Raw genomic sequence first — 14790 nt, forward strand, 5'->3', positions numbered from 1 at the left:
ATTAAAAAATTAATTTTGTTGCTAATCTTTGACCCATCCAAGACTCTCATCAGCACCAAAGCCCCATCTTTCTACTATTAATTTTATGGAAAATAATTCACGTTGTGTGTTTTTTGTAGTAAAAAATAAAATATTTCAAATAATTAAACTGGCATTTAAATGGTTAAAGTCTTGAAAATTATTCAATGTTTGGTAGATTTGAGCAGGTCTGAAGTTGTTAAAGAGATTTATGAAAAAAAAAAGTATAAAAAAATATTGATGTATGCTGATTTAATGGCAGGTTTTTGTACGTGTACATTTTTGGCCTCAAAGGTGTCCAGAGGGTAGAAAATTCACTGAGAGAGTCTGAATGACATTTAAGAGTAAAACATGTTGGATTTCAAAAATTTAACTAGAAGGAAAAGTTCCTGTAAAAATTCATGCCACAAGCTGTAAAACTGACAAAATGGTCACAAAATAAAAAAAAAACGGGAGAAAAATGGCCAAAAATGCCGAGGAGGGCACAAGGGTTAGAACCTAAAAATACTCTCCAGGTCTTTGGCCTTGGTCGTACGATGACTCTAGTCTAAAACAGGAATCTCTCCTGTTTTTACCTTCATTCAGAAGCTTTTTGGGTGACTAGAGGGCTAAAGTGTGAAGCAGCGCCGTCTCTGTGGTTGCAGTCGTGTTGACTGGCTAAAGAGTTTAGCCCTTGCTAGCACAGGTCAGAATATAACATTTCAAGCATGGATACGATGAAGGCAGCATGATCTCTTTATAAAACTAGATAACACACTCTGTGAGTGAGGAGGGTGGAAAATATGAAGAGAATCCTCCAATCAGACCCTCCTGGTGCCGGTCATCTCCCTCTTTCCTTGCTCCTCACCCACGTCACTGTGAGGAAAACAGACCCGAGTCAAACATGAGTATAAAAACGCTGCAGGGATGAATCTTGGGTGTAAATAATCTTTATGTGAACATACTGATGCTCGTGCTTCACCACAGAGCTACAGGACAGAAATACAAAAATATAACAAGATATTTAACACATCGCACGGATTAACATCAGATTTGAGACGATATGGAGTATAAAAATGTTTAGAAATGATAGAATCTGTTTCCCTTTATATATTTATATCTGTACAGTAAAGTCTATGCAGAGTCAAACGCAGGGTTGGAGAAGTTTCCGTTGCTCTGAGCCTCGAGGTCGTCTGTCCCGGCGAAGTCTTCGGGGTCGAGATCGGCCTCAAACATGCGCTGCAGCAGAGCGTCCACTGTCCGATATCCTGGAAGAAAAAAAATCAATCACTGATGATCAATACTGACATGAAGAGCACCTCTCTCTATTTAAAGACATCCTGATATCCCAACAGACGAACCATTAAATCCTGATAAACTGAAATCAACTGTTGCTGGGCAGGCCTGGAAAATCAATATGGCAACAAACAGTCAGGAAATCTGTGCCAATAAGGATGTGACAGGATCAATAAGGCTCCATATGCCATGATGGCAGTTTTCAAAGATACATCACAGATTCACAGTTCACAATACAGCCAATAGGTGGCAGTAGAAGCCAAACTAATGCTGCCAGGTGGTGAACCCCAGCAAAGAAAAGTGAAGCTAAACTGGTACAACAGCAGTGTAAGAAGCCGCAGTTCCTCCAGTGTCCACTAGAGGCTCTCTGCAGAATCAGCTGATGAAATAATTCATGAACTAACTTCTTACTTTTTGAGGCGATTTTAAACATCAGTGTCGGTTTGTTGTTCGTCGTTCCTGTCGGGCCCGTTCCCAGGTCGTTGTCCATCGTTTCCATGGCGTCGACGAGGTTCTCCTCCAGCTTTTCCCTGGTGGCGGAGAGAGAGGAGGTTAGAACGGAATGGCTTTGATGTACGGAATGTTCTATAAATGTCAAAGGATGACATCAGCAGAAGACAGAATGTTTCATAAGCTTTAACGGATTGTACAGACGAGAAACACTGGAAGTTGACTCGCCGCCATTACTGCAGTGGACTCTGGCCGGTTAAGCCATGCATTCTAATGAAAGTTGACTCATAAAGTGAATGTTTATTCTTTTGCCATGACTTTGAATTTAACTTTATTTACTCAACAAGTTAGAAGACATGCTACACAACATATGGATTTCACAGCTGATTTAAAAATTGTCACAAGCTTATGATATGTTCGTAATGATCAACTATTTAAAAAACTATGTTTTTGCTAGTACATATTTACATACAGTTTTATATTATTACGCTAATTAATTTGAATAGAAAGTCATTAAACAGCTGCTGGGTTTATGTTAGCCGACATTGTTTTTTTATGACACATAACTGCCAAGCAGATAAAGATCTGATCGTCCAATATGTCCAGCTGGAAAATATGCCAATTACTAAATAAATGGCAAATAATTACATAATTCAAATTTTATTTCCTAAAGCAGCATTAGTTAAGGGTTGAATGGTTCAAATATAAACTAGAAGTCATTTTTCTATGACCTACATTTCGTGTGAGAGCGTACTCCTTCCTGCTCAGAGCTCAGGTTTATAGAGAGGTGCAGAAGTGAGTTAGCATTTTAGCACTTCCGGTTCTGTCGTCTGAAAGTCTCTGGGGTTTTTGAATGAGTTTTTGGTAAAATGCCTGAAATAAGGTCTGTGGTGAACACAAGCTCAAGAGAGTTTAACGTTTTATCCTACAACATAAAACAAATCTGAAACGTGCCCACCTTTGAATTCTGTCTTTTCACGTCTTAATAAAGGCAGCTGCTAAAAGACAGCTAGCAAGGACTACAGCGTACTATAAGTCATCATCCCAAGCGCGGCAACTGAGCCTGCCGTTAGCTTGTATCCGCGGTGATGACGTTAAATTCAGTCGACCGTGTTGTAGCTCAATATAGCATGACGCTAGCTTTTTACTTTCATTAGTTAGATTAACAACCACATGTAATGCTTATTACTTCCGCCGAGGAGGTCATGTGATCGGCAGGGTTTGTTTGTTAGCAACATAACTCAAAAAGTTATGGATGGATTTTAATGAAATTTTCAGGAAATGTAAGGAATGGCATAAGGAAGAACTGATTAGATTTTGGGAGTGATCCAGATCACTGTCTGGATCCAGGAATTTTTTTAAAGGATTCTGTACTATTGGGAGATAGGGCTGATGGTGGAGGTCTGCGCTCTCCGAGTGCTTTTCTAGTATTATCAATTTGTGAAGGTTATCTTTATGAACAAAACGTGTAAGTTTCATCAGCTTTTATTGGACACAGATCTTATTTTTAACTATAAGCTGTGTAGACCGCTGACTTCAGAAAAATAACGGGAGAAAAAGATAAGACAAGGGATAGGAACTATGCAGAAAGATATTTAGAGAGCAGCCGGGATTTAATCTTTACTGTCAGTAGAGTAGTCTATATCCATCTGAGACTTCTTAAACAGTGTTAAAAATGCTTTAACACTGTCAAAAGTAGAGAGACATTTCTACTGAGTTCTATTGTTTCACCTTGTTCAACATAATAACAGCTACAATGTTATATGAAAATAGAGGTATTTCCTCTCACACTGCCACAACAACACACATGAATGTGAAGTGTTGGCTACAATGAGAAAAAAGTACTTTTCAAAGTAACTGGTTACTTTTACAGAGCAGTAACTCAGTTACTAACTCAGTTACTTTTTGCAAGCAGTAACTAGTAACTGTAACTAGTTACTATTTTTCAGTAACTTGCTCAACACTGCCCTCCACCCACTTTTCCAAAAGGTGACAAAAAGGACCGTCAGCATGAGGAAAAGAACTTCATCTTCTCCCAGCTCCTCTGTGGGTAACCGTCGATTGTTTTGGGTCTGTTTGTTAATAAAGCTTCTTGTTCAAACTCACTGAGCCACAGCCAGCTCCAGCTCCTCGATCTTCTTCTCCAGAGACGTCTGCAGGTCGCTCTTCTCCACCGAGTACTCCACGAAGAACGCCTCCAGGACGAACGCCACGAAGATGCTGGAGGGCAGACAGGAAATGATGCGTCATCACTTAAATAACATATAAGATAATAAACCTACCAGAAACCCAAGGCTGAGAACCGAAGCTAACACAGAAGTTCCTCTGGTGTCCACTAGAGGCTGTGTCCTGCAGTGAGCCCACCCCCATAGAGCTCCATGTTTAAATTTCTGACTTTAGAGCAGAATTAAATTTATACAAAAAAATCAACGTTCTTCACAAATTAATCTTTAAGCAGACACAGAAGACACACGAGAGTTTTATTTTGAAAAATCTCACAGAAACATCCTGTCCAGGTTAAAGAGTAGTTAGCAGTGAGAAAGAAAAAACACGAGGTTTTAACATGAGCTTTGAGAAAAATGTTGTAATACAATTTTAGATTTGATTTTACCCTGTCATTTCAACTTTTTTAGAACGACTATTCGACTTATTTTTTTTCACATTTTAACTTCTTTTTTAGAACGGTACACCCAGCCCCGTAACGCAAATCCACAGGGCCCCCTGCAGCTCGCCTTAAGTGGTCCCTTGTATTTTTTTATATTCGTCGGTATGAATAAGTCAGCTCCTCCTCCCTGGCCAACCCGGCAACAGCACTGCTCACAGAAAATGACTGAGGTGATAAAACAGAATCAGCTGATCGTCTAGTCTGACAGTATTTCTCAGTAAATAGTGCAGTACAGTAGAAATCAGTGCTCTAACGGACCAATGCTGTCTTATAAAAGCACTCTAAAGGCGGTAGCTGCACACGGGTCGCTGGTCTGCGTGGATCATCACTGCTCTCTTTATTATAAACTACATTTATCAGAGCCACAGATATTAGAACCTTCACTGTGAATAAGTTGCTGTTGCATGTAAGCTATTGAGAATCCATTTTTCTCAACATTTCTATGAATAATTAATTATAACATTTGAGAGACTGGAATTTTCACCTCAGACACAGGACACCAGGTTTACCAGCAGCAGGGAGAGCTGTAACTGGTTTCTCTGTATTACCACTGTCCCACTAAAATTAGTGCTTAAAAGCGGGTTTTTTAAACACGGGTAAACCCGCTATCAATCGGCAAGTGACTCCTTTCCCATTGCCAGCAGACCCGGGTCTGATCGCCAGCAGACGAGCTGCGTGGCTGTTTTTTCCGTCCAGTACGTCAAGCTGATGTCATCACGTTGGAGAATTTCTCATGGATTTTCCAGTAAAGCGCAGCGCTTCCTACTTATGTGAAACAGTGTTTCTATTTCAATTTTTCACATCTATCTGCTTCTTGGAAATATTAGGCAAACATCGATCTTTTTCATGATTTAAAACAGAAACTTCAGCCTGCCAAACTCCTGTCTCCTCCATCAGCTGTCATCAGGCTGAACAGCTGATGGAGGAGACGGCAGTTTTCAGAATGAGATTTAAGGGTGAAAACTAAAAAAAGAATATATAGTCATTTCCAAGGAGCAGACATATGATAAAGGGAACTAGAAACAACCTTTTAGAAAAGTCTCTCATTCTCCAGCTGCGTTTGTACATGTGATAAACCATGAGAAATCCAAGGCTGCAGAAGCCTGACTGGTTCCCGAAAAACCAACAGCTTTCAGTAGATATCTTCATTATGACAAGAGCGAGCCAGAAAAGCATTTTTTTTGTTTATATGTGCCGTTAAACTGCGCTGCCATGCTGTGAAACTTCTGCCTTTAAACTCCTGCCTCCTCAGGCTTGAATGCACAGCAGACAGAATAAAGTTTCTGTGCAACAACAACAACAACAAAAAGGATCAATGAGATCACAACAGACAAGGAACATAAACGTATTACTTATATTAATATTAACGTAGGCACGTCACGCCAAAGTCATCCCGTGTTCACCCGGGTGTGACGTTCCCACTGGAGGCGATCGGAGGCGAGCCGATAAAAACCCGTGTCCATTGCAGGGTCAGTTGACCCGGGTCTGAATGGCGATTAGAGCCTCTCCCACTGCAGACAGGAGCCGATTGTTAGCGGGTTTAAACGGGTTTTTCGGCCAGTGGGAAAGGAGTATATGATTCCAGATGCTCTTTCTGCCCACACCACAAGCAGTGCATATATCTGCTATCCTAAAGATGATCAGGCAAGGGCGGGGCCCCCCGCAGCCCCCGCAGTTTTCTAATTAAAAAAAAATCAACAACTCGATTTTTTAACAGTAATATTTTTCAACCTTCTGACTATATCAACATTTTAATCAAATAATAAATGAAGATATTTAGATTTAAAGATTGTTTAAATCTAAAACACAATATTTAGTTTTTTTACCTTTTAAATTTAATTTCAACACATTTTCACTGACTAGTTAACTTTTTCTAACCTTCTGACTCCTTTATATTAATCATTCATCTTTATTCTGCTAATGTTTTTTTTTTTCAGTGCTGCCACTTTATACTGTGGATTCAACTTTTTATTATTTTACTTCTTTTAGATTCATTTTTTTCTTCAACAATAAATTTTTGATTCACTATTCAGTTTTTTTTCAGCATTTCAACTTTTCAAAATTTTTATCTCCTTTCCCCTTATATTTTCACTTTCTTTACTATTTGACATTTTTCTGAACATTTTACTTTTTAAATTGACTTTTCCCTCCGTTTTATTCATTTTTAGCCATTAAACCACTTTTTTTGTTTTGATTGGCTAGTTGAAGTTTTCCTCCTCATATATTATTTTAATGGATTATTGCTACTTTTTCACTTTTACGGTTTGATTTTATTTCTTAGTTTTTAATGTTTCTGATTCAATATTTAAATCTTTCCTCATCATTTCACTTTTTCCTCTGTGTTTAATTCATTTTAATCCATTAGTCCACTTTTTCTCAAGATTTCGACTTTTAATTGGCCATTTGTCTTTTTCATAATCATTTCAATTTTTTAACCATTTAAATTTTCTTAAAACCATTTGTTAAATGGACTATTTGATACTTTTAAATTAACCCTTGGATTTTTTCTCTCAGTATTACAATGATTTTTTTCTCCTCAATATTTAAACTTCTTCTTGAGGGTGGGGTGTGACGTATTTAGCCTTGAAGCATTCAGTGAAACAAACTTGGTAAAAGTTAAACATAATATTTATATTCAGGTCCATCCAAATTATTCAGTCACATATAAACATATAAAATTTTCATGTTTCTATTAATTTAGAATAAATCTTTCATTCAGGGAGGGTCCCCTCCATGTGTCGGCCATCTTGGATTTTTGCTTCACATGAAGGGTTCAAATATGGTAAGGTTTTAGTGCCGTTATTCATGGAGGACAGTGAAGAGAGTCAGAATCAGCGAGAGAGACATGCGGGGCAGTAGGAAGGTTCCGGCTAAATACCACAGCAGTATCCACCCTATAAATGTCATTTTCTCTTTTAGAGTGGGCAGATAAGGAGGGTGGCGTTCTCCTTACTTGATGATGACGATGACGACCATGATGTGAAAGAAGATGAAGAAGATCCGCGCTGACACATGGGTGACGGTGGTGAAGCCGCTGCTGAGCAGTGAGGGCGCGTTAAGGAATCACAGAAACACGGACTAGAATATTAATAGAAATAATTATAATAATCACAATAATAGTAATAACAATAATAATAATAATGGTAATAATAATAATGATAAAATAAAAATAATAAAAACAAAAAAAGTAATAATAACAATAACAATGACAATAATAATAGTGATAATACTAATAATGATAATAATAATATTACAAAAAATAATAATAATACAATAATAGTAATGATAGTAATAACAACAATAAAAATTATATTTAAAATACAAATAATGGTAATAATAAACATAATAATAATAATAGTAATAATGGTAATAATAATAACAATAATAGAAATAATAATAAAATAATAATATAATAATAATAATAATAATAATGATAATAATAATAATAATAATAATAATAAAAGTCATATAACAACAATAATAGAAATAACAGTAATAGAAATAACAGTAATAGTAATATAATAATAATAATAATAATAATAATTATAATAATAATGATAATAATACAACAACAATAATAGAAATAACAGTAATAGTAATATAATAATAATAATAAAAATAATAATACAAATAATAATAATAATACTGATAATAATAACAATAATAATAATATAAATAATAATGATAATTATAATAAAATAATAATAACAACAATAATAATAATGATTATAAAAATAATGAAAATAATAATTACTGTTATTATCATCATTATTATTATTATTATCATTTTCCAAAATTCTGACTTGATCTGTGAGAGGAATTTAGTGAAACTCGTCTATGAAGCGTTTTAAAACCTCAGAGATGGCTAAATATTTTTCTTTTGACCCTTTCTCACACGTTTTAGTCCAGGCGCCACCAGCTGACCCTGAGGCGTCCGTCTAAAGGATATCGTGCCACTGGTTGACCACGGTCAGCTCCACCAGTAGGATGTAGGACGACACCACGTTGTTGAAGTTGTTCTTGCAGTAGTTGAGATGAGCGAAGGACGTTCCTTCCAGCAGAGGGTTCCCACAGTACTTCCCCGCCGGGTCGTTGGGATCCTCGTAGTACTTGAACTTCCCTTTGAACAGCTCCATCCCCACCATGGCGAAGATGTAGTACACCACCTGAGGGGGAGGAGCCAGCTTCATCACCAGGATGTTTGCATGTCATTTTAGCCCCACTCTTCACTGAAATATCCCAAAAACTAAAACCTATTTCATTTAATCTTTAATGAACCAACCAAGAGGAAACAGGCAGAGGATGGACCAATCAGGTTAGCTCTGCCTGTTGTTGCTATGCTGTTCTCCAGGAGAGGCTAGCTCTGATCTCACTGAGACAGTACCAACATTCCATCACACACACACACACACACACACACACCCACCCACACACACACACACACAATAAAAGTTAAAAATAGGGAGAAAAAAATGAATAAAGGGTCAGAAAGTAGCAAAATGGGTGAGGAGTGACAAAAAATAAGTTACAGGTGACAAAAAATGGTTCAAAAGGGGAAATACATGGGAAAAATGTGAAAAGTGACTAAAATGGGCAAAACGTAGTCAAAAGTGGCAAAAAAATCTTGAAAAAGGGCAAAAATGAGATAGAAGTGGCAGAAAGCAGTGGCAAAAATGGGCAAAAAATAGGAAACAAGTGGTATTTAATGCCTAAAGGTAGCTTGAATGGGCAACAAGTGGCAAAAAAGTTGGGAAATTGGCAAAAATGGGATAAAAGTGGCAAAAAATGGAAAAAGTGGTGAAAAGAAGTAGCAAAAATTGATAAAAAGTAGGAAAAAAAGTGGTATTTAATGGCAAAGGTAGCTTAACTGGGTGAAAAGTGGCAAAACAATTTTGAAAAGGGTAAAAAGTAAAAATAACATTTAAAATTAAGACATAAAAGAGACGAAAATAATCACGAAAAAGCCACATGTGGCTCCAGACGTTGAGTATCACTGCTTTAGGCTGGAAGTACTCACAATGATGAGCTGTCCAAAGGTGAGGATGGCCGGTCCGATCCGGATCAGGGTGTTGATGATGGTCCGAAACCTAACAGGAAGTACATCACTGGTGAAAAAACTACCAAAATAAAACAGTTCTACGTGGATAAGAGACATGAGTTAGTCATCATCAACACCTCCGCGTGTTTAAATGTACAAAAATAACCGGCTGTGTTTGGATCTGGAGTTTGAACCTTTTGATGCTGTCGACCACTCGGATCAGTCGCAGGACTCTCAGGATGAAGACGATGTCGAGGATCTGACGGCTGGTGTAAGCGCCCGCTGCATCGACACAACCGGAAAAGATATGAAGAGATTATTACGCTCCCAAAAACATGGCCTTTAACCCATTTTCCTAAGGCAGGGGTTCTCAACCTTTTCAGACCACAACCCCCCAAATAAAGGTGCCAGAGAGCGGGGACCCCCACTGGACCTGAAGGTTGGACACAGCCATGAACATCCTAGGATAGTCATGTAGAGACAAGGCCGTCCACAAGGGGGAGAAATCAGCAAAACCCTGGTCCACTGTAAAGTTAAGCTGTGGTATTTTATATTTAACCTGAATTATAACCACTCTTACTAAAGACAAACATTTTAATTCATGTGTGTAGTAGGTAGCCCTCTTAAAAATGTAAATCCTTCTGTTAAAAGCGAAATTAAAATATGTTAAAAATAGCTAAAATTGGTTAATAATGGCAAAAATGGTAGGAAAGGTGGTGAAATTAGATTTTAAAAGTAGCAGAAATGGGTCAGAAATGCCAGAAATTACATAAAGGAGGCAAAACGTGCATATTAAGTGGTAAAAGTGGATTAAAAAGTGGCTGAAATAGTGTTCAAGTGGCAGAAATAGGTGGACATTTGGTGAAATGGGATGAAAATTTATATAAAATGACAAAAAAGGGTTAGCTGAGGTAGAAATAGTCAGAAACTGACAAAAATTGACATATCAGATCATAAAATGTGGCGTAAAAAGTGGTAAAAGTGGTTAATAGTGGCAATAATGGGACAACAGAGCCAACAATAGGCAGAGAGTGGCAAGATTTGGTTTAGAAGGGGCAAAAACAGGCAGAAGAAAGTGGTGGAAAGGGTTTAAAATGGACAAAAAATGGGTTTTAAGTTGCAAAAATACAGTTGCTAGAAAAAGTATGTGAACCCTTTGAGATTTCTTGGATTTCTGCATAAATTGGTCATCAAATGTGTTCTGATCTTCATCTAATTCACAACAGTAGACAAACACAGTCTGCTTAAACTAATACTGCACAAAAAATGAGATGTTTTCATGTTTTTATTGAACAAAACATGTAAACATTCACAGTGCAGGGTGGAAAAAGTATGTGAACCCCTAGGCTAATGACTGGTTGACCCTCCGTTGGCAGCAATAACCTCAACCAAACGTTTCCTGTAGTTACAGATCAGACCTGCACAACGGTCAGGAGGAATTTTGGACCATTCCTCTTTACAAAACTGTTTCAGTTCTGTGTCTGGTGTGCATCGTTCTCTTGAGGTCATGCCACAGCATCTCTATCAGGCTGAGGTCAGGACTCTGACTGGGCCACTCCAGAAGGCGTATTTTCTTCTGTTGAAGCCATTCTGTTGTTGATTTACTTCTATGCTTTGGGTCGTTGTCCTGTTGCATCACCCATCCTCTGTTGAGCTTCAGTTGGTGGACAGATGGACTAAAGTTTTCCTGTAAGATGTCTTGATAAACTTGGGAATTCATTTTTCCATCAATGACAGCAATCCATCCAGGCCCTGAGGCAGCAAAGCAGCCCCAAACCATGATGGCCCCTCCACCATATTTCACAGTTGGGATGAGGTTTTGATGTTGGTGTGCTGTGCCTTTTTTCTCCACACATAGCGTTGTGTGTTCCTTCCAAACAACTCAGTTTTGGTTTCATCTATGGACAGAATATTTTGCCAGTAGTGCTGTGGAACATCCAGGTGCTCTTTTGTAAACTTCAAACGTGCAGCAGTGTGTTTTTAGGACAGCAGTGGCTTCCTCCGTGGTGTCCTCCCATGAACTCCATTCTTGTTTAATGTTTTACTTATTGTAGATTTGTCAACACAAACATTAGCATGTGCCAGAGACTTCTGTAAGTCTTTATCTGACACTCTAGGATTCTTCTTCACCTCACTGAGCATTCTGTGCTGTGTTCTTGCAGTCATCTTTACAGGACGACCACGCCTAGGGAGAGTAGCAACAGTGCTGAACCTTCTTTATTTGTAGACAGTCTGTCTTACCGTGGACACATGAACATCAAGGCTTTAGAGATACTTTTGTAACCCTTTCCAGCTTCATGCAAGTCAACAGTTCTTGATTGTAGGTCTTCTGAGAGCTCTTTTGTGCCAGGCATGGTTCACATCAGGCAATGCTTCTTGAGAACAGCAAATTCAACACTGGTGTGTGTTTTTTATAGGGCAGGGCAGCTTTAACCAACACATCCAATCTCATCACATTGATTGGACTCCAGGTTGGCTGACTGCTGGCTCCAATTAGCTCTTAGAGAATTCATTAGCCTAGGGGTTCACATACTTTTTCCACCCTGCACTGTGAATGTTTACATGTTTTGCTCAATAAAAACATGAAAACATCTCATTTTTTGTGCAGTATTAGTTTAAGCAGACTGTGTTTGTCTATTGTTGTGACTTAGATGAAGATCGGAACAACTTTGATGACCAATTTATGCAGAAATCCAAGAAATCTCAAAGGGTTCACAGACTTTTTCTTGCAACTGTATGTTAAAATTGGCAAAACTGGTTTAAAGTGGCAACAGTGTAATTCAAAAATGTTTTTTTAAGGCATCTGGAGACCCCCTCTCAGTGTCTTGCGCCCCCAAATGGGGTCCTGACCCCAACGTTGAGAACCCCTGCTCCAAGACAGTGGTTCTCAACCTTAGGGTTGGGGGTCTCCAGATTCCCTAAAAAAACTAAGAATATTTTTTATATTACACTGTTTCCCCTTCACACAAATTTAGCCAAATTTTAACCCATTTTCATAATTTTTCTCAACACTTTTTTGCCAGGTAAAAACCTACTTCTGCCCATTTTCTGTTTTTGCCACATCTTAACCAATTCTTATGCCACTTATGCCGAATGCCACTTTTAACACCCATTTTTTTTCCCCATTTTAGCCACATTTAAGCTAAAGTACGATATTCCTTTATTAGTCCCACAAGTGGAAAGTCCAAATCATTTCATTTCACTAGTATGTCCATTTTTACCAGTTTAACCAATATCCTGCCTTTTCTCTTTTCTCAGTTCACACTCTTTTGCCAGTTTACATCATTTTTTTGAATCCCATTTCACAAAATTTCCACCTTTTTGCCCACTTTTTAACTCCCTTTTAAAGCTATTTGTGATGATTTTTGCCTTTTTTTGTTTTTTTTTTCAATTGTAATCTAATTTTTTGCCATTTTTAACCATTTCTTCTACTTTTAAAATCCAATTTCACCTCCTTTTCCACCCTTTCATGCCATTATTAATCCATTTTTGCAATTTTAAACCCATTTAATTTATTTTTTTAAAGGGACTGACATTTTTATGAAAAAAGTTTGGCTGGACCCCAGGCGGCCTTATCTGCCCATGACTGTTCTTGAATGGTCATGGCTGTGTTCAGCCACCTTCAGGTCCAGTGGGGGTCCCCGGTCTCTGGCACCTTAATTTTGGGGGTCGCGGGCTGAAAAGGTTGAGAACCCCTGCTCTAAGGAATATTTAAAATACACAATAAATCATCTGCACTGTGGTTTGATGCAGCAGCTGTAGAAACTCCTGAAAATGCCAAAAACCAAGAAGTTGCTCCTCCGTTCCTGCTGTCCCTCTAACTTTAATGTTTACTATCACCACCCTGGCTGTGTTTGCTGTGCTTCCTCCTTCACTCAGCTTCTTGGTGTTCCCTCACACTAGAGGATTTTTGGACATAAATACTGAACATGCTTAATATTTAGGATCTAAACTGTTATGATTGTCTTCTGAGGAAATCAGGGAGGGTGGAATCTCTCCCAGCACACCTCCCACCACAGGAACATCTGCTAAGATCATCTGATAACGGGGCCTGGCGCTGGTCTGAAGGGGAATCAGGTCAAAAATCAGCATGGCTGTCTTCTTTTCATTTCAAGCTGCAGACTCGTTCTGATTCGAACACTTTAGTAACTAAAACCAGACTTACACGACTTCATGGCAGAGTTGATGATCGTAGCGATGAGAGCTGAGACGACGATGATCATGTCAAACCTGAAAGCAGAAACATGTCAGAAGGTTCCTGCTTCTCTTCAACAGAAACACGCCAAAGCTCAAACCAGCAGCTAACAGGAGGCGTTTTTATGTGCGGCTGCATCGTTGAAGCAAACCTGGAAACCAAAACTCTTCATGAGCTTCTGCATCCTGCAAGCATTTATATAAAGATCAAACCGTTTTAATGATGAGTCTGTTATCCAGCTACCATCAAACACCAGCAGGGGGCGAACTACTGAAGACCGTCAGACAGAACGTCACCAGCAGCAGCAGAAAAAGCTCCACTTAAAGTGGCCTTCCTGGTTCACGCTGAGACCTATCACAGAATGTTTGGCCTGTAGCTTGAACAAGGAAGGTAACTTTTTAACAGCTTTTCTCCCTCATTATGTGGAATTAAGCCATGAAACCAAAACAGCGGTTTACTTTGTAGTCAATATGCCTTACGGAGAATATTTTCTATTAGTCTTCATAAGAGACAGAGATGGGCGGAGCTAAGCAGTACATCTCCACTGAACTATTAAACATGTACCGGGGCCACAGTGTTACAGAGGAGGAAGAGAGGAGCATGGATCACTGAGAACGTCTGAGAACAATCCTGGTCTTTCCCAGTCAGCAGGACCAGAACATGAATGAGCTACAGCAACAGAACAGCAGCTTCCTGTAGCAGGCTCTGGTGGAACATACAGCATTTCTATGTGTCTGTCAGCCATCCTTTATTATATAGAATATACATTATGGGTTGGATGAACCAGCTGTTTCGACCAACCCTCATCCTAAGCTCTGCTGCTCATCCCACAAACGCATTTACAGGGAAATAAACAGATGAGATAATGTACCTCAACACTCATTTACTTCTTTTTTGTATTTTTCTGCTCTTTTCTTTTTCTTTCAGACTTTTTGTGACTGAAATAATTCTATATTTCCACACTGTTCTTTGCTGAGGGTGAAAAAATAACTGACACAGCGAGAGCGAGCTGCTCCAAGCACTGACAGACGAACAGAAGCAGCAGATGATTGATCGAAACGTGGTGAACATACCTCCCACTGATTATGTGAAATGGGAAAAAGCTGTGAGAACAGGAAGTGATTAGAGGTTAGGTCATGTTTTCATTGT

General features: G+C 38.6%; 1 protein-coding gene across 1 annotated transcript in view; it reads right to left on the reverse strand.

The window, feature by feature from the left end:
* Window positions 1–931: 931 nt before the first annotated feature.
* tpcn3 (two pore segment channel 3) overlaps window positions 932–14790 on the reverse strand; it is a 41212-nt gene continuing 27353 nt past the window's right edge. The window contains exons 12-19 of the mRNA XM_041784326.1: window positions 13612–13676; window positions 9641–9728; window positions 9426–9495; window positions 8358–8574; window positions 7362–7452; window positions 3850–3963; window positions 1705–1823; window positions 932–1265 (exon numbers count right to left, since the gene is read on the reverse strand). Of these exons, the coding sequence (XP_041640260.1) occupies window positions 1132–1265; window positions 1705–1823; window positions 3850–3963; window positions 7362–7452; window positions 8358–8574; window positions 9426–9495; window positions 9641–9728; window positions 13612–13676 (898 nt within the window). The 3' untranslated portion in view covers window positions 932–1131. The remainder of the gene's footprint in view (window positions 1266–1704; window positions 1824–3849; window positions 3964–7361; window positions 7453–8357; window positions 8575–9425; window positions 9496–9640; window positions 9729–13611; window positions 13677–14790) is intronic.

This window comes from Cheilinus undulatus, linkage group 4, assembly GCF_018320785.1.
Source record: "Cheilinus undulatus linkage group 4, ASM1832078v1, whole genome shotgun sequence".
Taxonomy (NCBI): domain Eukaryota; kingdom Metazoa; phylum Chordata; class Actinopteri; order Labriformes; family Labridae; genus Cheilinus; species Cheilinus undulatus.